Source organism: Miniopterus natalensis, chromosome 17 (assembly GCF_054644295.1).
Source record: "Miniopterus natalensis isolate mMinNat1 chromosome 17, mMinNat1.hap1, whole genome shotgun sequence".
Lineage (NCBI taxonomy): Eukaryota > Metazoa > Chordata > Mammalia > Chiroptera > Miniopteridae > Miniopterus > Miniopterus natalensis.
The window spans coordinates 26,886,303-26,910,645 of NC_142097.1; the positions used below are offsets into that span (position 1 = coordinate 26,886,303).

The following is a 24,343-nucleotide window of genomic DNA, read 5'->3' on the forward strand; positions in this document are numbered from 1 at the left end:
TGGCACATCGGAGGCTGTGAAGTTCCGAGGTAGGAGCACGGGCTTTGGAGCCAGAGCCGCCTGTGCTTGCTAGTAGGCTGATTAGAGCAACCACTCCTTCTGTGCTTCAGTTTGCCTTTCTGTAAAATGGGTAGCTCCTACCTCAAATCACTGATTCGATTTGGGGAACATGGATACTTAGAAGATACGTTGTGTTACACTATATTTCCATACATTCGTTACCTTTTGCTGCATAACAAATGACTCCAAACGTTAGCAGTTTAAAGCAAGGACCATTTATGATCTCACGGTTTCTGAGGCTCAGGAATCTGGGAGTGGCTTAGCTGGGAGGTTCTGGCTCGGGGTCTCTCCTGAAGTCGCAGGCAGCTATCAGCTGAGCTGCAATCTCAGAAGGCTCGGCCGGGGCTGTGAATTGCCTCCCGAGCTCTCTCCCGCGACTGGACTCCTCCCAGGGCTGCTCACCGTGGGGCTTCCTCCCACAGAACAAGGCGGGCGCATACGATGACAGCCTGAATGCCTTTTAAGACCTAAATCCAGATGTGGCATGCCATCCCGTTCCTTCAGCTAGGTCATCGGTCACACAGAGAGTTATGGGTCACACAGACCAACTCTGGTGCAATGTGGAAGGGACTAGACAGGAGGCAGAGATGCCTGGGGGACACCTGAGGGGCTGGCTACTGTATATCCAGGGGCGGGCGACAGGCGGTGTAGGGGAAACAGAGTTAGTGAAGCTGTGGTCATCATAGCCTGCATGTCTTTCTCCCGTATGAACAACTGTAAACCTACTTTTGCTCGCCCCTGTGTAATCAGCCCTAAAAAATGTTGACCATCACTGTCATTCTTATAGAAGATGCTAGATTCAATCAACATTTTTTTCTCTTTGTCATAAACTCTGGCCGTTTAAAATCTATTTATCTTGGCCTCTTTCTCTCTGCAAGAGTGGGAACTGAGATGATTTTAGATACTGGAGACAGATAAAGCCGGTAATTTCTCTGAAATTCCACAAATACCCGCAGAGTACAGATGTCAGTATGTTGCATTCCGAGAGGGTACCCGATGCTTAGGCAGCAAATGCTACACGGACATATTCATACTAAGAAAAAATTTTAAAATTGTTGTTTATCCAATGGGGGGCGGGGGGAATGACAGACAAAAAATAGACAAAAACAGATGAAATAGTTGTTTATCTTAAATTCAAATTCAATTAAACATCCTGTACTTTTATTTGCTGAACCTGGCAACACCTACATGGACAGCTTTTTATATATCTTTTGACCATTTATTTATATATTTTTATTTGGAAATGTTTATATCAGTACAGTGAAACTAAATTTTAAGACACTAGGTGTCATTAGTTTGTATTTCATTAGTTTAGTATAAAAGAGACACGGAAATTATTTCCACGATGAAGGAGTTCAGAACTTCAATGGAATGGGCAGCTTCGCATGATGCCATTTCAATAATGGTTTATTTCAGTCTACATACTTTCCAAGAATGTCACCATCTCTAAATAAGAAATAATCCTTGTCCTCTAGAATGACTTTGGCGCCTCCATATTCTGCAAGACGAACTTTATCTCCAACTTTCACGCTAACTGGTTGGCTCTCTCCACCCCTTCCTTTGGAGCCCGATCCAACAGCTACTACTATTGCCTGCAATACTTTTCCTGGAGATTTTTCTGGAAGCACAATGCCTCCTTTGGTTACAGTTTCCGCAGCACTCCTTTCAACTAATATTCGGTCAAAGAGGGGAAGAAAGTTTCTAAACACACGACTCTGGCTGCTGCAGTTCGTGCTCTCCATGGGAAACTTTTAATTTTTTAAAATGTTATTTATTGATTGGTTGATTTTAAGGAGAGAGCAAGGAAGGGAGAAAGAGAGAGAGAGAAACATCGATTTGTTGTTCCATTTATTTATGCATCATGGTTGATCCTTCCGTGTGCCCTGACCAGGGAAGGAACCTGCAACCTTGGCGTATGGAGACAATGCTCTAACCACCTGAGCTACCCGCCAGGGGTCCATGGAAAGCTTTAGTTATTTGTTTGTTTGTTTTAATCCTCAATCGAGGATATGTTTTTGTCGATTTGAGAGAGAAAGAGAGAGAGAAACATTGATCAATTGTCTCCCTTACACGCCCAGACTGGGCTCACACCCTCAACCCCTACGTGTATGGGACGACATCCCACCAACTGAGCCACACCAGCCCGGGTTAAAACCCCAATGCCTCAACGCCGTTCCCAGAGTCTTTAGCCTGGAGATTTTGAAAACCTTTCATCTTGAAATAGTTTAGCTCTGCCCGGGAAGCTGGTTAGGACGGATAGTGTCCTCCTCTGTGCGCCAAGACTGTGGGTTCCATCCCCCCTCAGGGCGCATACAGCAGTCAACCAATGAGTGCACAAATACGTGGGACAGCAAATCAGTGTCTCTCTTTCTCAAATCAATTAATAAATAAACGTTTAAATGTAACATCGATATAAAGCCTACAGTTCATCTTATAATTTTTTTCAATTGTCCCAATAACGTCCTTTCGGGTATCTCCCCTCCATTATTAGATACAGCCCAGGACTGTTTATTGCATTTAATTGCCATGTCTCTCTATCCCCCTTTACTCAGTTTCTCAGTCTTTCTTTGTCTTTCATGATACTGACAATTTTAAGACTGCAGACCAGTTTGTTATAGGATGTTTCTCAATTTGGACTTGTCTGATGTGTCTTCCAAATCAGGTTCAGGTTATGCATCTCAGCCAGTATACCAGAAAAATGAAGGTGTGTCCTTCACAAGGTATCCCACCTGGGGGAGCAAGATGCCTACCCGCGTGATTTATGATCACTTTGATCACCCAGAGCTCTGCTGAGTTTTCCCACTGTATGGTTACTGTTTTTCTCCCTGTAACTAAAAAGCCATGTACAAGGAGACACTTTCAGATGACGCAAATACCTTCTTCCTCAGCAGACTTTCCCAGCCCTCAGATTTATTTAACAACCATTGATGATTCTTGCCTGAACCCATCTTTACTATGATGATGGAAAATGGTTATTTCCCAGTTTACTGCTCCCTCCACAGTTTTTGGATTTTTTTAAAAAAAGCATTTTAAAGGTATAATTGACGTGTAACTAACTGCACACCTTTAAAATAAAGTGTACAATTTGATGGGGTTTTTTTGTTTTGTTTTTGTTTTTTATTTTCATTTGGGGATATTTTTTCCATTGCTTTTCAGAGAGAATGGAAGGGAAAGAGACAGACAGACAGACATCAGTGTGAGAGAGACATAGCGACTGGTTGCCTCCCACAAGCACGCACCCCAACCAGGGCCGGGGATTGAGCCCACAACCGAGGTGCGTGCCCTTGGCCAGAGTCAAACCGAGGACTCTTCAGTCCGAGGGTGGACGCTCTAACCACTGAGCAAAACTGGCCAGGGCTACAATTTGATGTTTTGACCTGTGTTCTCTCGTATGAAACCATCACTACAACTAAGGAAGTGAACATATCTACCATCCTCAAAAGTTTCCTTGAGCCCCTGTCTCCTACAACTCACTCCCTTTCCAACCACTGATCTGCTTTCGGTCATTGTAGATTAGTTTGCATTTTCTAGAATTTTATATAAATGAAATCCTATAGTATGTACTCTTTTTTTTTTTTGGTCTGCTTTTTTCATTCAGTATACTTATTTTGAGATCCAATTTTATTTGTAACATGATCAACAGTCCATTCATTTTTACTGTTGAGTAATATTCTTCCATCATCTGGATACATTACAGTTTGTGTATCCATTCGCCTGTTGATGGATTTAGGTAGTTTCCAGTTTGGGGCTATTACAAGGTAAAGCTGCTATGAACATTTGTGGACACGTCTTTGTATGGACATATGCTTTCCTTTTTCTTGGGTAAATACCTAGGATTGGAGTATGTTTAACTTTTTAAGAAACTGCCAAACTGTTTTCCAAAGTGATTGTAATATTTTACATTCCCACCAGCTGTATAAAAGTTCCAGTGCCTCCACAGTCTTGCCCAAACTGGGCAAAGTCAGTCTTTTTCAGTTTTCCCCATTCTAATAGGTATGTAGTGGTATCTCAATGTGATTTTAATTTGCATTTATCTGATGGCTAGTTATATAAAATATTGTTTCATGGGTTTATTTGCCATCTGTATATCCTTTTTGGTGAAATATCTGTTCAAATGTTTTGCCCCTTTTTGGGAGGGGAGGTATTTGTTTTCTTGCTACTGAGTTTTGAGATTTTGAATACAAGTCCTTCATCAGATACATGATTTACAAATATTTTCTCCCAGTCTGACTTGTCTTTTTATTCTCTAACAGTATCTTTTGAGGAACAGAAGTTTTTTAAATTTTGGTGTTCAATTTATGAATTCAGCTTTTAATGAGGTTTTTTTGGGGTTGGGGTGGAGATGTCATATCTAAGATATCTTTGTCTAACCCAAAGCCACGAAAGTCTTATCCTAGAAGTCGTACAGGTTTTAGTTTTGCAGTTATTATGACCTAAATAGTTACATATATGTGTACGATTGAGTTATTTTTTGTATATAGAAAGGCGTATGGAAGGAAATTGATTTTTTTGCATATGAATATTTAATTGTTTCAGCACCAGTTGTTGAAAAGATTATTCTTCCGTTGAGTTGCCTTTACACCTTTGTATAAATTGTGATAAATGTTTGGGTTGGGATTTTTTTAAAATATATCTTTATTGATTTCAGAGAGAGGAAAGGAACCCTGGTCTTGTGGCTTATCTAGGCATAGCTGACCTATAAAGGAGAAACAGTGATATTACTCACCTCAGGGTGTTTTCTACAATTTACAAAGTTTTCTCTCTGTCTCTTTTGCTCTCCTTCCAGGCAACGTGCTAGTACTGAGAAAGCTGGTCTTGACAATGTTTTTCTTTTCTTTTTTAGATTAAAAAAAATTTTTTTCCACCCTAGCCAGGTAGCTCAGTTGGTTAGAACGTCGTGTTGATACACCAAGATTGTGGGTTCGACTCCCCAGTCAGGGCACATACAAGAATCAACCAATAAATGCATAAATAAGTGGAACAATAACTTGATGTTTCCCTCTCTTCCCCCTTCCTCTCTCTAAAATCAATAAAAATATTTTTTTCAATTACAGTTTACATTAAATATTATGTTTTATTCATTTCAGGTATACAGCATAATGTTTAGACAATCATATACTTTACAAAGTGTTTGCCCTGATATTTCCAGTACCCACCGGCACACATAGTTATTACAACATTATTTATTTATTTATTATTTTTAATCCTTACCAGAGGATATTTTTTCCATTGCTTTTCAGAAAGAGTGGAAGGGAGAGAGAGAGAGAAACCAATTGTGTTGGTTGCCTCCCGCACAAACCCCAACCAGGGCTGGGGCTCGAGCCTGCAACCCAGGTATGTGCCCTGGGCTGGAATTGAACCTGGGACCCTTTAGTTCACGGGCCGACGCTCTAACCATTGAGCCAAACCAGCTAGGGCTACAATATTATTTAATTTTTTTTTTTTTTTAAATTTTAGAGGGCGAGGGGAATGGAGCTAGAGGGAGAGCCCGATTGCTGTGCCCCTACTTGTGCGCTCATTGGTTGGTTCCTGCTTGCTCCTGAGCGGCCTGGAGCCTGAAGCCTTGGTGCATCCGGACGACGCGCTAACCAGCTCGGCTCCCTGGCCAGGCGCAACACTGTTGACTGTGTTTCCTCTGCTGTGCTCGACACCCCCCTTGCCCGGGGGCCACCCCAACCTCCTCTGTATCAGTCCAGTTTTAGTATCTGTGCTAGGGAAGTGAGTGCTTGAGTGATGTTTTTCAAACCCTTAGAACCCCAGGGCCCTGAGAGGGAAGGAAGGAGGGGTAACGTGTGCCATGGTACCCATGAGCTATTTTCAGCAGTTATAGCATCTCACACAAATCAGACAGTTGCTCCAGGAAAGGCTGCTTGGGCAAAGTCCCCTCCCAGATCCCTTTCCTTTTGGTGGGAATAGCATAACCTCTTGTGACTTGTGCAGAGCAGGAGCTCTCTCAGCCGCTCAAGATGAGAACAATCTATTACTTGACAATGGAATTTTTTGATAGACAATATTTTTTCTAAACATTGGCTTCATGGAGGAATAATAAAGGAGATCTTAGGTGGTAAAATAATGGAAACCCCTCACAGGGCAGGATCCAGAAAGCAACATGGATCCTGCCCTGTGTTTTCCAATGTGTTGAAAGACATGATTCCACAGCAAGAGACTCCCAGACTGATGGGGAAGAAATGGGCTTCACCCTCAGAGGCTTCCAGCAAACACAAAAGAAAACGAAATGACTCAGGCACAGGAGTCAGAGGAGGAATGTGTCTGCAGGATCCGGGACCAACTGGGAAGGTGTGAATCTGAGGGAGCGCTTCCTGTTGTTCCCATGCTGGTCCTAAGTTTCAGCACACACCCTCTCAGTTTATTAGGAATACATGTATAATTAATCAGTCCTTTAGCTAAAGTCAAGCCACATCCGTGATTGATCAGGGTGCCTTGCAGTTAACCCTCAACCTTGGTTGCTAATGGAAGGAGAATTTCTGGCTGCATCAAATCTTGGAATAGGGGATGATCCAGAACCATTCCCTGTTTAGCTTGTGAAGGTATCCTGCGATGATTCATTTGCTATAAAAATATAATAGACAATCGAGAAATCTTGAAAAATATAGCAGAGTCAAGAGAGAGAACGAAATAGATAAAGAGAGAGAGAGAAATAGGGAAAGGGAGAGAGAAAAACAAAGAGAAATATACCTATATTCTTAAAGCCAAAGAGTTGCTGTTAGCAGTTTTTCCCAGGTTTTTTATTAATTCAATTAATCTTATTATGAAATATTTATACTAACAATTAAGTTGTAATGTAAAGTTTCAAGAATAATATAATACCTGTGTATCCATCACTCAGATTAAGAACTAGAACATCCATCTCCAATATCTTTAAACTGCCCTGTGAGTCCCTCTACAATCATCCCTGTGCTACTTCCCAGAATTAACCACATTCTGAAATTTTATTCCCCATTCTCTTTCTTTATGTTTTTTAAGATTTAAAAATTTATTTATTGGCTTTAGAGAGACAGAGAGGAAGAGAGGAAGAGAAACACTGAGTTGTTGTTCCACTTACTTATGCATTCATTGGTTGAATCTTGTTTGTGCCCTGACTGCGGATCAAACCCTCAACCTTGTGGTATGGGGACAATGTTCTCACTAACTGAGCTACCCAACCAGGGCTGTAGGTCTTGTTATTATAAACAGTGCTGCTGTGAATATTCTTGTACACCTTTCTGGGAATTCACGTTCAAGAGTTTCTGAAAGGTAATTTCTAGTCACTTACGCACATGTAGGTTTTTTTAAAAAGCTGGTTCCAATCATATGAACTAGCACATACACTCAATTGTGTGACATGTGCTTTTTGTAAACTTACCTCAAGTTTTTCTAAATCCTTTTTGAACACAATTTTCACGGCTACATAACATTTTACCACATTTTACCAAATACCTATGCTAAAAGTTACTGGAAGGTTCCCTTGGTTTTAAGCATTTATATGGTTAAGTTTTTTGCTTTTTTTCTTGACATTGATAATTAACATGAGTTCACTGCTTGCTTTTTTTTTAGGTTTTGAAAGTTATTTTTTAAACCTTTTAAAATCGTGGTAAAATATACATAACATAAAATTTACAATTTTAACAGGTTTTAAGTGTGAAATTGAGTGACAGTGAGTACATTTACACTGTTGTGAAGCCATCACTATCCAACTCAAGACCTTTCTCATCCTGCCAAGCTGAAACCCTGTTACCCATGAAACACTAACTCCCCACCAAATCTCCGCCTGCCACCCCCTGGTGTCCTCTATTCTACTCTCTGTCCTTATGAATTTGACTATTCTAGGTATCTCATGTAAGTGGAATCATATATTTGCCCTTATGTATTTGGGCTTATTTTACTTAGTATAATGTTTCCAAGATTCACTTATGTTATAGCAGGTATCAGTATTTCAATCCTTTTAAGGCTGAATAAGATGTCTGAAAGCCCTGGCGGGCAGCTCGGCGGGTTGGAGCCTTGTCCCCATACGCCAAAGTTGCAGGTTCGATCCCTCGTCAGAGCACATATAGGAAGCAACCAACGAATGCATGTTTCTCTCTCTCTCCCCCTCCCCTCTCTCTCTCAAATAAATAAATTTTTTAAAAAGTTAAACAACTTATATACTCAAAAGTGCGATTTCTAAGTCAAATAGTAATAATTTTTAAAAAAATATATATCTTTGAGTTCAGAGAGAGGAAGGGAGAGGGAGCGAGAGAGAGAAATATCAATGACGAGAGAGTCATTGATCGGCTGCCTCCTGCGCGCCCCCGACTGGGGATCGAGCCCGCAACCCGGGCATGTGCCCCGACCAGGAATCAAACCTGGATCTCCTGGATCCTAAGTTGATGCTCAACTGCTGAGCCATGCCTGGCAGGGCCAAATAGTAAGAATTTAAAAATATTTTTGTTGAGAGTAATTAAAAAATTACTCTCCCACACAGCCACATGGAATATTTTATTTCACTATATTCTAGCTAGTAAGCAGTATTGTAAATTAAAAAAAAAAAACAAACCACTTTGCTCCCTGGCCATGTGGCTCAGTTGGCTGGAGTGTCGTCCTGGACACCAAAAGGTTGTGAGTTCGATCCCCGGTCCAGGCATATTCGGGAGGCAACCGATCGATGTCTCTCTCTCACATCAATGTTTCTCTCTCTCTCCCCTCCTCTCTCTCTAAAATCAACAAAAACATATCCTTGGGTGAAGATTTAAAAAAACACACCCCGCTTTGCTATTTTTATGACCTGCTTGATTTTTGTTTTAATTTAACCTGCTATTAACATTGTTTTGCCTTTTCCTTGAGTGTTCATAGCTGTATCGAAACCTAGAATAATCAATAAACATCTGCTACGGGAGGGTGGCTTTACCAGACATCTTGGGAATTACTAAGAAGAAGGCTGTCTTGGGGTGACATTTCTACTTTGAATGACATACAAAATAACAAATTTTTACATGGTTATTGGGGTGCTAGCTACAGTCCCAGAAAAAAAGACCCTAACAGAGCTTTTGGCAGGACGTGCCTGTGGGTTGTTCCTTTGGCTTGTCACCCTGGCATCCAGGGACAGCAGGACAGCAAAGGGCTCTGCCAGCTGACCGATGGCTGCCGTGACTGCCCAGGACCCTCGGTAGAGAGGGATGCCAAGGCTGGAGGACCAGAGGGGAGGAGACACCGGGCACAGCATCGCTGTGGGCACAAGACTAGGAAAGGACAAGCCCAGAGATAAGCCTTGGTTGCTACTCATTTTTTTTAAAGTTAAAATATAGTAAACATACAATATAATATTAGCTTTGGGTGTACAAGAGTTATTCAACGTTTATATGCCTAACGCAGTGATCACGGTAAGTCCAGTAACCACTTGTCACCGTACGAATTTATGCCCACGTTTCGGACTATATTCCCTATGCTGCACTTATTTGACAACTGGGAATTTGCACCTCTTATCCCCCCTCATCTTTTTCGCCCTTCCCCCCACTTCCTTCTCCCTGACAACCATCCATTTGTTCTCTGCATCTACGAGTCTGGTTTTTGGGGGGTTCATTTTGTTTTTCAGCTTCTGCATGTAGATGCAGTCGCAGAGTACTTGCCTGACTCATTTCACCTACGGCGACGCCCCTAGGTCCCCGTGCTGTAAGTGGCGTGATTTCACTCTTTCCCGCCGGTGCCGCACTGTGTGCATGCTCCAGGTGGCCTTTATGCGGTCATCTGTTCATAGACACCGAGGCTACTTTAAAATCCTGGCGGCTGTGAATGATGCTGCCGTGAACACAGGGCTGCACCTAACTTCTCAAGTTGGTGTTTTTGTTTTCTTCAGGGGGACACCCACAAGTGGACTTGCTGGGTCACGTGGCAGCTCTATTTTTAACTTTTTGAGGAACCTCCATACTGTTTTCCATAGTGGCTGCACCAACCTGCAACCCCCCAATCAGTGCCCAAGGGTCCCCTTCTCTCCACACCCTCACCAGGACTTGTTTCCTGGATGCAGGTTAATCAGCCTTTTGAATGACTGAGTTTACCTGTGTTTCATCTGACGACCGTGGAGTATTATATTTCCAACAACCACCCCCCCCAAAACACACGCACACACAGAAAAAAGCAAGAAAACGAAAAAAGGAAAGAAGGAAGAATATAAAGAAAAAGCACTTCCTAGGCGAAACACAGCATTTTCTCTGATGGCGGTGGCCATGTCTTCTCAGATGGTACCAGAAGATATTTACTTAATAATATATATTTTTGGACAGCTGTAAGCATTGGGTTAGACTCCCCAAGGGATTTATAGTTTTGCCCTCAAGGATTCCATACATAAAATGCTAATAACAAAATCGGTTATAAGCAACATGGGATACAGAAAAATAACACAAAGAAAGAAAAGTGTCCGGTGAATGTTCAGACAATAAACACTGAGAGCGCAGGGCGGAGGAGCCCTGGGGTTTGAGTCACCCTGGGGCTGTCAAAAAATGCAACAAGTCTTCATTTGGGTGTATCAAAGGATTCAAGCACCCCTGAATCCCTCCCGCCTGCAGCAGCAAGTCTGGATGATAGCAAGGAGTGATAGTGGGAGAGGCAGGAGGAAAAGGAGAGGAGTGAGGAGAGGGACCCCTGGGATAGGTATATTGATTACAAAGGGGGGAGGCAGGGGCGGAGGCGCAGAGGAGCTCAGGAATAATAAAAAGGGGGAAGGGACGTGAGAAAGAAAAAAGAAAAATTGAAAAGAGGGTAAGGGTAAAGGGGGGGAGGGAAGGAATTGACAGTGTCGGGAGTAGGAAGAAAAATGGAGGAACAAAAGGAGAGGGGAGGGAGAGAGAGGGGAGGGGAGGGGAGGGGAGGGGAGGGGAGGGGAGGGGGAGGGGCGGGAGGAAGAGGAAGATAGGAGAGCATGAGCCTCATTGCAATGCAATTTAGAAACAACTCTAATATTTGTTTCCTACACAGTTTATAAACACCTTTGAAAAATGAAAACTATAAAAACTTATTCACTCATTTATCCTATGACAGCTGACCAAAGACTTTCAGGTTATGTTTAAAGCATAGAAGTTGTGCTAATAATTCTTAAAAATTTCAGGCTGTTTATGGGAGAGGCGTGTGGACCAAAACTCTTTCTCAATTATTAACCCATGAAAATCAGAAATCACTTTTAGAATTGTTATCTCAGTTTAGTCAAACAATCAGTTTTTAAAAAATAACATACTATTAGGCTGGGTCTCTTTATAAAACTGGTTTTACAAAGACAGACTAAACTGTTTCTAATGAACATTTTGGTGATGAAATATTAGTAAATGATATGTATTAATTTTTTTAAACTTAAAGAAACATAGCAGCATCCCCTATTAAGTACTTCGTAATATTTAAGACAGCTCCTGAAAAAAAAAATCCTAACTAGAAACAGGAGTAAAACCAATTAATCTTATAGTCAAGAGTAAAACTTTAAACATGCAAACAAAAATTCTTTTAGTCTTAAAAAACATAGGTATTATGTAGCAAAAATCAAATAATCTTCACACAGTTTATAATTATGACTATGCTGTAATTGATTCATTTTGAATTAAATTCATTTAAATATTTTGAAGATATGTAGATTTCAAAAACAAAATTGTATTATTTTCACTTAAATACTATTTAGGTATGGACTCTCTCTTTTGTTGCTTTTTGCAATTTTTACTTTGAAAAATAACATTTATTTCCTTCTGTTTTCTTGAATTGTACAATCCCTCTCCCAAATGAACCAGTGATCTATTTTGCATTTTGTGCAAAATTAGGTTAAAGTAAAGTTGTTCATTATCTTTTTATTTTATTTTTATGAACTTATTTGAGCCAAACTGAGAACATATGCTAGGAAGCAAGATCTCAAATGTTCCCAGTTGTTCATTATCTTTTAACTAAATAATTTTAGAGTGAAAAAAATGCAAAAGGCAGTAAAAGTGTAGTGTGAGGAATGTTATTGACCATTTATTTTACATGTGTCAATAGAGGCTAGTGTGGTACAGTTTAATTTACTAACAAATTGAATTTGGAAGTATCCATTTGTTTCTAAGTTAATAAAATAAACTACTCCCTTACTTATCTAAGAGTTTCTAAATTGCAAACCTAAGCTAAAACAAAAAAACTGAGCAGTTTTTTCACACACACTATGTGACCCATAGAAAAACAAATGATTGTTCTTAAAATTCTTTTTTCTCCTTGAGTCTTTTCTATTTCTGGAATAAACACATTTCTTTTTAAGATTTTAAACACTGAACACTTGAATGATACCTTGAAGGAGGGAATTTTCCTTTTCTGCTTACAATTTTCTTACATTTTATGAGTTATCTTAAGCACATAATTATCCTTATTTATTTGACAGGAGAAAATGCTGCATGTGCTTTTAACTGGGACTATTTTACAGTTTTTTAAAGTTTACAGTCATTTAAAAGAACCACACTAAAACTTCAAGTTGCAGGAAGAAACAAAATATCCCAAGGCAGTAACAATGAAAAAAACAAGCAAACAACAACAAAATAAAGAAAACCCAAGCAAACAAAAACCAAATTCCTCCAAAAACTTTGAAGTCAAAGCAGCCATGTCAGGAAATGTGAATTTTCCTTTTTCTATATTTTATAGAAACCATAATTTCATTTCAAAATTGTTTCATTAGAAAATAAAAAAAAAAATAGAAAAAATTCTATTTTAATGTATTTCCCCTCTAACTGCTTTCCAATTGTTTGTCCTTTCTTTTGTAAAACAGGCTAAACTTTAAAAATAGAAAGTCATTGATAAATATTAGATTTGAAATGTAATATATATTCTTTGGGATTTATCCAAAGGAGCTAATATAAAAGAGGAAAAAGTTATATGCTCCTCAAAATCTGTTCAGCACTAGTTACAAAAGTAAAAAAAATTGATGTAACTTTATATCTAAAAATAACAATTAATGATTAACTTCCATCTACTGTGCTAAATGCTATATGTTCTCTAAAAATGATAGTAATGAAAATTTTGAGGCAGCATGGGAAAAATGCTTATGGTACAATGGCAAGTGAAAAATTAAAATATAAAAATAAGGTAACAAAATACAAAATTATTACAAATGAACAAATGCTGGAAAGAAGAATTTTAGAAACAAAGTTAATTTTGTAAGACAATGGTGTAATTGTTGATTTTTTTTCACTTTATATAAATTTCCAATTTTTAAAGAGTTGTTTTATTCTCTTAATTTTTTTTTCTCTCTCTGCATGTATATTTAGGTTCACACTGAAGGAAAATGGATCAGAATCCCATCTTTAAAATGGAGTCAAGTTTCAGTGTTTCTGAATTCAGAGGAAAAGTGAATTCTGTAATTAGATCAAACACTTCTCCAGGAAAAATGAAAGTGAACAAGGAGTATAATAATAATAGTTTAAAAAACTGATAATAATGTTACTTAATTGTATAAATTATTAAAGAAAATAATTTATTCTGCAGCTAACTCTCACAAACTAAATTGAACTCTGAACTGAATATTAATCTTTCCCAAAGAAACTGTGTAGAAAAAAAAGAAAATGAATACAATGTTTATTAGTTGTCTTTAATATTAAACACAAACCAAAGAAAAGGAGTGTGACAAACGATGGAGTCTTAAGTCTGCCCATTTCCATCCCTAACCTAGGAATGTGAATTTGACAAGAAAAACCCTTCTATCAGGTTAATTTTAGTGCTGGGCTCACTCAGAGGGGAGAGATGAAGCACCAATCATCACTCAATCCCCCCAACCCCAGCCTAAAATAGCCAGGTCACTGAGGCAAAACTGATTTGGGGGCTAAAAAGGTCTGCATCTAACCCCAGCTGTCTCCTCTCTTGTGTTCCTGCAGCCTCTGACTACACACAGATCTTGGTGAAGGGGGTGGGGGTGGGAGAGGATTAGAATTCAGTGAAACAGCTGATTTTTAAAAGGTAAATTTTTATATTTTCTCCTCTACTGTCATTCTAAAAACTAATTTCGGCTAACACTTAGACTTCTAATATATTTTTTAGATGGGGGGAAAAAACCAATTCAATTATTATTTTAAATATTTTGTTTCCCTTTTAATCTAGGATGGGAAAAGGTGGGCTGCATTTTACAGGCGTTTTGAGGTCTGGAGGGAGATTTTTGTGGGGTGTAATTTGCTTTGGTTTTAGGAATAAAGTGGAGTAGTGGCTATGTCCCCCAGGGAGAAAACCTGAGAGGTGCGTCTATTAATTCCTTAAGATTTAAATTAAATGAAGGAAAATAGCACTTGCTGGGAAGTGGAATGCCCTGCCTAGTACCCTTTCTTGTTCCCCAATATAACAGAAAAGATTGAAGGAGTGGGGCTCCCATTTAGGAAAAGGCCAAGGAACACAACAGCCTTTCTGAGACTATCTTTTAGCCCTTTCAAAAATACACACCACCAAGAAAAGTCCCCAGGCAACAGACCCACACATTCTGGCCAAGATACTTTTTTTCTCTCCTGGACTCTTTATCCTTTGAATTCTCTTTGCTCTGCAGTTTGCATTAGCTCGTTTTTCATTAAAAATGTTTATTGAATGCCTACTATGTGGCAGACACCTATTTCAGCTCTTTGGTTTTAAAATTGTGTTTATGGTCAAGAGTTAATAGATAGAAACGGGGGGAGGGGAGGGTCGGAGGAGGGGTAGGGGGTGGGATATACATGTCGCCCACCTTCTAGGGTAGAAAAGTCTTTTTCCACTCGGCAACAAAATAACTTATAGTATTTTAATTTCTGTTGCCCCGTGGAAAGAAAAAAAAAATGGCAAAAACAAAAACGCGACAAACACGTGGCTAGCTAGAACAAAACGCGAATTTGGAGGGTGGGCTTTGGAGGTGGTGGAGACGGAGCCGCCGAGTTGGAAGCCCTCCCCGCCCCCACGCCAACCCCCGTTTTTTTCCAGCGCGCGAGGAAAACTGGGAGGGGGACAAAGGTGCGGCGTGTTCTTTAAGTCCCGACTTTTGAACGGCATGAAATCGCCTGGCAGAAGAGCGGCGCGCACAAGTCGGAGTCAGCTCACTGACTCTGCAAACAAAAAATAATAAGAAAAAACCCCAAGGCATTCATATCGGTGCAGCCAACACGTGTTGCGGAGTCGGCCTGGGCCGCAGGCGACTGAGACAATGGGGTCGGGGACCGGGAAAGGGAGAGTGACCCCCTTCCTCACCTGCCTTCCCAGCACGCGTGCCCCGACAGAGTGATTTGTCCCTCCCGCAAAAACCTAGCTTCCGCTCAGTTCAGGGAGCTTCTGGCATTACTGGGGGTTCACTCCCCGCTTTCCTGGCCAAAGGGGCTCCGGGGTCCCCCGGCCGCGCTCTCCGCCACCCCCTGGCGCCGTCCCAGCCCCCGCCGCTGGAAACTCGTCGGCCGGGCTGGCCCCCTGGCCGGGGATCCCTGTGACGCGTGGATCCCGCGTCCCGCTCTCCCCCGCGTATTCCAGACTCCGAAAAGCGCGGCGAGTTGCCCCCTCCCCCAACGCCCAGACGGGGTGCGACCGCCCACGTGTCGCCCCTTGCCCAGTCGGGTCGGTCCCTCGGGTTCTCCGGGCCAGAGGATCCGGAACGAGTTGGTCAAAAGCGACGAAAGGGACCAGGGCGGATCCGCTTCCCCTCCCCAGAAACGGGCGGGGGCCCGGCCGCCGCCCCCTCCTCTAAGCCCCCGCCCCCTGCTTCCCCATCGCCGAGCGGAAATTACGCCCTCCCCCCGCGGGTCTGACCTGGGGACGGGGGCGGGGCTTCGAGCTCGGCCCCTCTCCCGCCTTCCCGCCCGGATCCCAGTCGTGCACCCCAAACAAAGTTCCGAGACCCCAACCCAGCGCGGGGAAAGCGGCCGTCGTGGTCCTGGGTGGAGCGGGCGGAGGGGACTCCACCTGTCGGTCCCCGCGTCAGGGCGGGAGAAGGGGGACGGTTCGGATCTGCTCCCGGTCACTCCCTCCCTGAGACCTCCCCCTTCGGTTCGCCCGGGTCTGCTCACGCTACCACTCCCCGTCCTTCTCTTCACCCCTCCCTCTTCCCTGGGGTCATCTTGGGCCGGAGCCGCGCGTTCTCACAGGACCCCAAGACCTCGTTCAGCAGCCGAACCCCGGGAGCGAGCCACCCTTTCTCCCGTGGGAATCCTGGAGCCTGATTTCCTAGGGATCCCTCGTTCCCAGTCGCGAGCCCCCGCTCCCAGCCTCCCGGTCCCGCGCTCGCAGGGCCCCTCGGTCCTGGGTTCCCGGAGGCGAGGGAGTCTCCTACGGCTCGGGTAGGGAAGGCCGAGACCCCCCCACTTAAAAACCCAGGGAAAAGGCGCCTTTTTTCTTAAACCACCGGCTCGCGCGACCCCCTCCTGAAGACCCCAGAGTCCTCGGCTTCTCTTTGTCTCCGCCGTCCCCCGCCTGTCAGTCGGTAGCAGTTAACCGGGGTAGGGTGGGCAACCCCCCCTCCCGCCCCACCACACGAATAAAAAATAAACGTACATTTTACGTATAAAGAGGTGGGAGATTCTGGGCCGACCACCCTCCCCCAGCTCGGACCCGGGTAGGGGGATGGGTGGAGGCGGGGCGCCTCCCTAGGGGCCAGATTCTTGCAAAGGAGGAGGGGGCTAGTGGAGCTTCGGGAACGCAACCCCACCCGCCAGTTGACTCGGGGGTGAGTTGAGTGCCCCCCCTTGCCCCCATCCACCCTGGCGGGAGACTCGTGGGCTGGGCTGGGTTGGAGGGTCGAAGGGCCCCCGGGCGTCGGGGGTCTTCCCCTGCAAGGTGGGTGGGGGCTTTCACCACGTGGCTTCGCCTCTTTTTTTTTTTTTTTCCTCTCTCCCCGCTCCATTTTTTTTCAAGTCGATTTTATTTAGAGGCGGCGCCAGGGCGGCCGCGGAGAAACGTGACACACCAGCCCGCTCGGAGGGGTTTCGGACAGAAGGGAAGAAGTAGCGCCGCGTCGTCCGCCTCCCAGCGCGCCGCGGGCACTTCTCCCGGGCCTCCCCGAACTCCCCCGCGACCTCTGCGCGTCCTCTGGCCGCCCTCCGCGCCCCGGGCTCCGGACAACTTCAGGGGTGGGGTGCAAAGAAAGTTTGCGGCTGCCGCCGCCGGCCGCCCGCCTGCCCGCCTGCCCGCCTCTCGGCCTAGGAGGCTCTGCGCCCGCGCCCGCCTGCCAGCTCGGCCTTGCTAGGGACCGCGTCCCGCCCGGAGCCTGCCACCATGAACAAGCTTTACATCGGCAACCTCAACGAGAGCGTGACCCCCGCCGACTTGGAGAAAGTGTTTGCGGAGCACAAGATCTCCTACAGCGGCCAGTTCTTGGTCAAATCCGGCTATGCCTTCGTGGACTGCCCCGACGAGCACTGGGCGATGAAGGCCATCGAAACTTTCTCCGGTAAGAGTGCGCCCATCTCCCCGAGAAACCACGACAAGATCCCCGAACAACGGAGACCTGCGCCTCTTTTTCCTTGCCCGCCAACTCCGCTCTCCCCACGGCCTGCGCGCTTGGCCTCAGGACCCACCCTCCACCCACCTCCTTCGACGCCCCTCCATCCCAGCCCCCCCATGCCCACCCCCGTGCGGAAATACTCGGGGTTTCCTCATCCCCTCCAGCCCCTGTAGGGTTTGGTAAGGTGGTCCCCCATACCCCCCGCAGACGGGGCGGGAGCCTCCAGTGGCAGTAGTGGGGGGGCGCCACTGAGGCCACCCTGTCTGGGCGTTATTTCTACGCCGGCCCCTCCCTATCCTCCCCTGGCGCGCTCCCCCCACCCCAGCACCCCAGCTCCCCTTCCTCCGCCCTAGGCCTTTCCTGGCGGGGAAGGGGGCCCCTCGCTCCGTTTTCGATCGCCCGGGTTTCCTCGGGGACTGTAGCCTTCGAGCAGGACCTGAGAACAGGGATCCCGCCTCCCGCTCGGGGCCTGGGGCTTGAGCCATTTTGATTTGAATGTGAGCGGCAGCGCGGCGGCGGGTCGCCATGCTGCTTCCCGAGACGCGAGGCTGGTCGGGGAGACGGGCCCCGGCCGCCAGGGACCCTCCCTGCGGGCCCGCTCCGCTCCCCCAGGGCCTCTCCTCCCCACCGGCTCGACAGGTGACCGTTCCGCCGCTCGAAGCCCTCCTCCTTGGCTCCACGGAAAAATAAAGTTTCATTCTGCACCCCCCTCCCCAAAACACACTTTGGAAGAAGACGGGCGCCCTTTCTCGGCCCCGTCTCCCCACGTCTGGAAGCCTTGTAGGCAGCCCGCCCAGACTCCCTCGCACTCCCAAAGCGAGCGCCCAGAGCGCTGCTGGACTCGACTCGCCTCGGTGAGACGCCAGAACAAAACAAAAATTAAGAAAGCAATAATGAAATTTACAGACAACCGCATTCTCGGAGCAACCTTTCGCATCCGGCTGCGGAACCCACTGCCTGGATTCCTAGGAAGGTCTCACCTCCCAGTAACTCCTCAATTACCCTAATGCCTTTCTCCTTCCTTTTCCAGCCCCCCGCCCCTGTTCAAGCTCTCATATATGTATTTTTTATTTTTTTTTAATCTTTAGGGAAAGTAGAACTGCAAGGAAAGCGCCTAGAGATTGAACACTCGGTCCCAAAAAAACAAAGGTAGGAAAGAGCTCTTCTCTGGGGAGGGGGTGGGTCAGCCTGGGGGCGCTGAGAGGCTGTGTTCAGGGGTCCATGGTGTCTCCAGTGGAAGAAACCCATTACTGGCCTTTCCACCCCCAACTCCGGATGTTGGGGGCAGGGAGGGAAGATTGGCTAAGATCTTGTAATGGGTGGTTTACAGCTTGTAAAAAAAATAAGCTGGGGCTAGGGTGGGCTAAGAGATGTTTCTTGGAGAAGTAAAAAAATCAATAGGGGAGAAGCCTTGAGTTTGTTCAAGGTGTGTGAGGCCATTTTTGTGGGGAAGCTAAAAACCTTGAACAGTTTAGGCTCATGGACATTTCTGCAGCTTCCTAGCAGGCCTCACCCCCCCCACCTCACCATAATTCTTAATTGGCTTGGCGGTGGTGGGGGTCCCCTTCGATTCTCTAGGGGAAATGGAAGGAGTTCCTGCCCCCAAAAGAATTCTCTTTAGGCTTGTGCTATATTTATATTTTTGCAACAGGCAAGGACATTAGATTTTTTCACAGACCTCCTATCCCTATTCCCTTACATCACACGTCCTCCCCTCTCAACTGGGTTGTGCAAAGAATATGCTTTTGGCTGTACAATCCTTTCGGAGCACCCCCCACCCCCCCTTCAGCCCATTGTTACAAGGGGACCATCTGGGGTGAGAGCTTTGTGTTCAGGCTGTGAGCTGGGGCTCTTTGGAGGGTCTAGAACTCCCTGGATGAATGGGAAGGGTGTGTGTGTCCCTGTCGGTGTGTCTCTTCTATCCTCACTTCAGCAAAATGGGTTACCTGGTGTGTGTGTTACCCCCAAATATTTCAAATCTTCCATTGAACTCTGGCTGGGAAGTATAAGGGCAGAGTCTGCTTTCTGAAATCTGACTTTAAACATGTTGACAGTGCACTTTAGTCATGTTGCAGCCCCCAGTAAATCTTTGATTCTTTCACTACCCCCGTCTCCTCATTTCAACTGGAAACTTGCTGCATTTCAGAATAGTGCCTGGCCTTTTCTGGTTGGGAAGGTAGAGGTGGGTGACTGCTTTTTTGGAGGCAGTTAAGTGGATCTAAAAAGTTTAATACCAAGAACAATCTGTTCAGTGATTTAGCTTGAGATATTTAAATAACTTGGAACTATTGTATCTACAGAGGATCAATATGACTTGTAACTATGTTTACAGAGTTTGTGATTTAACCTCCAGTGCTTGAAATACTCTGTTATTGGAAAGGTAATTAGAGTTAGGATTAAAGAGATAATCAAATGGAATGGAAGACAAAAAAGTCTTAGTTACTATTTTGAAACATTTCTTGGAGATGGGAATAAAATTTATTGAGAAGATTGTGGACATTAGAACTGAAAGCTGAATGTTTGAAACATGATAAAAAATATCCAGAATGACTGGAATTCCAAAATATGTGGGAATTTTTTCTTTTGCTCTTCAGCATGGCTTAAATTTTAAAGGGAATGAATTGAAAAGCAAGAGAAATAGCAAAACGTGATGAAATGGGACCCAAAACATTTATATTTTAATTTTCATGGTGCTGTGTATTTATGGATCTTTTTCCCTAAGCCATCTGCTTGCTTTCAAGCCATTTTTAGGCTCCTTGTTCTCTCCCAAATGCATTACTGAGGGCCCTTTTGAGTTGGGAAGGGGTGGGGTTTGTGAAAAGAGTGGGTACAAAATCTGCCTTTCCACACCCATATTAAGTTTGATCTTTTGTGTGTTCTCCCTTTCCTGAAATAATTTGCGAGCACAAACATTGAGTCAGTTGTGTTTTATTTTATTTTTTGAGTAGTGGTGAAAAGGCACTTCATTTTTCTAGAATGAATCAATTTTTGAAGCTTTAGGATTTAAAAAAGGAAAGTTTGTTTTCATGAAGTCAGTATGCTCTATCATTTTGTGTCCTTTGGGGAAGCATGTGGTGGTATGGGCTTTTAGTCTGTCAGAAAAGTATTTTTTCAGTTGGTTTGTTACTGTTTTTTTCTCATGGATGTATAGAACAGGAACTACTTAATTAACTGACTAATATTTTAAGCAAAATGAACAACTGTGCATATACATCTGTGTATATATATATATATATATATATATATGTTCTAATGTTTTCACCGTTTAAAATAGAGGAGAATTTTTCTTGATGTTGTCGGTTCCAAATATGACTTTAAACATTTCTAAGATATTCATAAAAATCTAACAAGCTAAATGGTCCTGGTTTTTGTTGTTGTTTTTTTTTACACAAACAAGATGATATTGTTACAGCAGTTAACCTCTGAACAACCCTGATTTTGATGTATTAATATATTTTATTCTAATTTTATCTATTTGACATATATAATTTGTTTCTTTTTAAGAACCCCAGAGACTGAATACTATACATTTAAACTGAAAACATTAATTTGAATTTTTTAAACAGGTGACATTAAATTTCTCTGCGATCACCTTCTCAAACCCCCTCTTTGTCAGTGTTGGAATTTTGATAACGATTTCAGCTTTTTGTGAAGAATTTGTATATATTCACTCTCAAATAATTAGGATAAACAAGTAAAACCAAGAGCATTTTAAATACAGCTGTAGGAGAGGGTTTGTATATGTGTTTTATTTTGAGATATAAGAGTAGTTAAGGTAAAGGGGTATGGTGCTAGTGAGTCTTGTTTATTTTGGGAAATGGCTTGCTTTTTAAGGGAATTAAACTTTGTTTAGTTTGCCACTATGTCTGCCTTTTTCTAGAGGAATGTGACCTAAAGATAGCATACCTACTGTCAACTGGTGTCATCAAAATAAAAGATGTTGCTGTTAAAAAAACGAGAGATGTACTGCATTTTTCTCAGTGAAATGTGTTCTAGTTTAAAATTTGATTTCCTTAGGCAGGTTAATGGTTGTTCTTTAACTTGTCTTAAAATGAGGTGGGCTAAGACTTTCCTTAAATTTCCAACTATTTAAAAACAGACACACACAAGGATTGGTCTCAGCCTTGTAAGTGTGAGAACTCTCAGAAGAGAAAATGTCCAAACTTAATTCTAATTTTACAGTTTAATTTTCTCAAGTCAGCAGCTTTAAAAATCTCTGTGAAGGGATGTCTTGTAAGTGGCAAACATATTCTTTTTAATATTAAGTGATTTGTGGAGGCTCTGAAGAAATATTTAGGTCACTAAATGTTTTCAAAACAAGCTAACATTTTTTGCCTTCAGAAATGGATATGCCTTTAGAGAAAACTGTTCTTAGGGGCTGAAAATGAATTATGAAGGAGGTTAAGAAACAAGGGAATGTCTTTTCAAAAAAACAGAAAGGGGTAAAAAGTACTAGAGTGGGAGGATTTTCAGGCACTTTTGCTTTAGTGGTTGTGGTTGTCAGATGTATCTTTCAACAAGTATGTATTCAACAAGTATGTTTAAAGTAGAAACAGTTTATGACACTTGCAGTAAAGAGGTTTTCTTATGAATATTAGGTTAGTTTTTTTGGGCTTTAAAATAAGTTTTAAAATGTTTGATTCTTAAAAACTTCTGCATTATTTGGAGGAAAGGTGGCAATCAGTTTACTGTCCCCACTTTAATTTCCACCAAGAAAGTAAACTTAACAAATTCATAAATTTTCTTCACTACTAGAGAAATCCTTGTTATTTAAGTGCTCAGCATTTCAAAATTATTTTCCTAAGGAGGGTGGTATTTGACTATCCTTTGAAAGAGTTGTATGTTTCCAGAACCCTATTTTCTGACTCAAAGGAGAAAGATGAAATTTTACTCCAGTGGTTTCCCAGATGGAGAACTTTTGAGTGAAGAAGGGGAAGAATTGTAATTCTCATCACTTATTTATTCAAAGTACAGTTAACTCTTCCAAATGTAAAAAGTTTTAATGGCACAGCTTTTGGTGGAAAAAGAGCAAAACATTCTCATAATTATGTTTTAGAGATGAAGTACATGACATTAGCCATTGGAAGAATTTTGATTCAAAGGTTCTGAGCCTCTAATCTTTTAAATTACCTTAATATATGTCATTTGAGTCTATTTTATGTATTTGGGTACTTTTAAGGCTTATTTTTGAATTTATTTATTCCAGACTCGACTGTATAACATCCAGTTGACAAAGATAGGCTAGAGAGCATACAATTTTAAACGTTAAAAAAAAATAAATTTCAGATCTGTTTTATTGAGTGAAAAGGGGGACCAGCAAGTGTTATTTGTTGAAGTTTAGGGGTTTGTGTTGAAGAGATACATGTATTGGTTACACCTCCGTTGATTTTTGTGTGGGGGGTGGTAGTGGTGGTGATAACTGTCATTAGAATAAATGTATGAACCAGAGGCGTTTGAAACACAGACATTTTGCCAGCTTTTAGAATTTAAATTCAGTTTTGTTCTCTCGCCGTCCTCTTAAAAGATTCTTAAAATGTGGCTAATGTCTTCCAGAAAGTGCAGCTTAGGTTTGGGGATGGGAGCGTTAGAGAAAGGGGGAGGAAAAAAAGCAGCAGGGGAGACTGGAGAAATCAGACGAGTTAGTCCTGGGTTGGAAATTCCAGACGGGGAAAAAAAGAGGCGGTGGGGGTGGGGGTGGGGGTGGGTTTCCCGCTTCCCTTCTAAAGAGCAGCGGCTGGAGGCGCCCGGACCCACGGACGCCGGGTTTGGAGGACCCGCGGCACGTCCAGCCGAGGGCAAGGCTGGTTTTGCTCTGGGACTTGCCCGCCTTCCCTTCCCCTTCTCGCGAAGCGGAGAAAGTCGCTGCGGCTCTCCCTGGGGCGCCCCAGCCCTTCTCCGCCCCCCGCAGCCCAGCCTCGCCGCCGCCGCGCGCTCCGCCGGCCGCCGCCTTCCTCCTCCTCCTCCTCCTCCGAGCCGGCCCTGCCCGGGGACATCCGCAGGCCCGGGTCTCCCGGGAGGGCTGCCTTTCCCAGGGTCCCCGAGACCCCAGCCCGCCGCGCCCCCACCCCCATCCCCAGCCTCGCCCACGTGGAGGGGTCCCTGTCCCTGTCCACAGGGCGCAGACCTTTCCAGCGTCCAGCTGTCTTAGGACCTTTCCACTCCTAGGCAAAAAAAAAACAAACAAAAGCAAGACACCAGTGGGCAGATAGGAAATGAAGAGGCAGAGTAGAGAGGAAGAGAGTGGGTTAAGGGAAAAGGCGAGGTGGAGAGGTGGAGAGAAAATGGAGGGACCTTGGCCATGGGGTGTAGAACCTTGAAGAGTTAACAGTGTCAAGTAATCTGTATTTTTCAGTAGATGGACTGTCTTGTCTCCTTGTACCAGAGACTGAAACAATAACAAAGAGAGTAAGAGTAACCTGAGGCTCTATGAGGGGATTTTGTTCATGTTATAAAAGCTAAACAAACAGGTCTTCCAGTTGGCCACTGGCTGGGCTTGGAAGATCTTTCTCAGGGTCTCGGTCAGTGATTGGCTCCATGTTGATATAAAATTTGCACACCATTTCCACCTGTGCTGAGCACATTTCCTCTCCCTGCTCACACCTTTTAAAATACTTGTCAAAACAAAGTAAGAAAAGGTCTCCCCTCAAAAAGCATGGATTCAAGAAAGTATGCTTATTTGGTTATTGATAAAAGTTTGATTTGGCTAGAAAATGATCATACGGGAGTGCCTTTGATAACCCACATCATTGCAAGGAGTCATTACCAGTATGCTGATTCCATTTTAGCAGAAGAATTTGGTGGTTCCCTCCGATTTTGTTCAAAGGAGACTACTTTTTAGTGGGTGGAAGGGGTCATCCTAGGATTGAAAAGGCAGGGCCAGCC

General features: G+C 43.6%; 1 protein-coding gene and 1 pseudogene across 2 annotated transcripts in view; one reads left to right on the forward strand and one right to left on the reverse strand.

The window, feature by feature from the left end:
• Positions 1-1,472: 1,472 nt before the first annotated feature.
• LOC107539167 (10 kDa heat shock protein, mitochondrial pseudogene) lies at positions 1,473-1,802 on the reverse strand (annotated as a pseudogene).
• Positions 1,803-16,653: 14,851 nt separating this feature from the next.
• IGF2BP1 (insulin like growth factor 2 mRNA binding protein 1) overlaps positions 16,654-24,343 on the forward strand; it is a 42,988-nt gene continuing 35,298 nt past the window's right edge. The window contains exons 1-3 of one of the 2 annotated variants that reach the window (XM_087826174.1): positions 16,654-16,684; positions 16,887-17,407; positions 18,550-18,610. In XM_087826174.1, coding sequence (XP_087682300.1) covers positions 17,233-17,407; positions 18,550-18,610 — 236 coding nt within the window. In that variant the 5' untranslated portion in view covers positions 16,654-16,684; positions 16,887-17,232. Of the gene's footprint in view, positions 16,685-16,836; positions 17,408-18,549; positions 18,611-24,343 lie in introns of those variants that run through there. The other variant, XM_016215603.2, reaches the window with a different exon arrangement.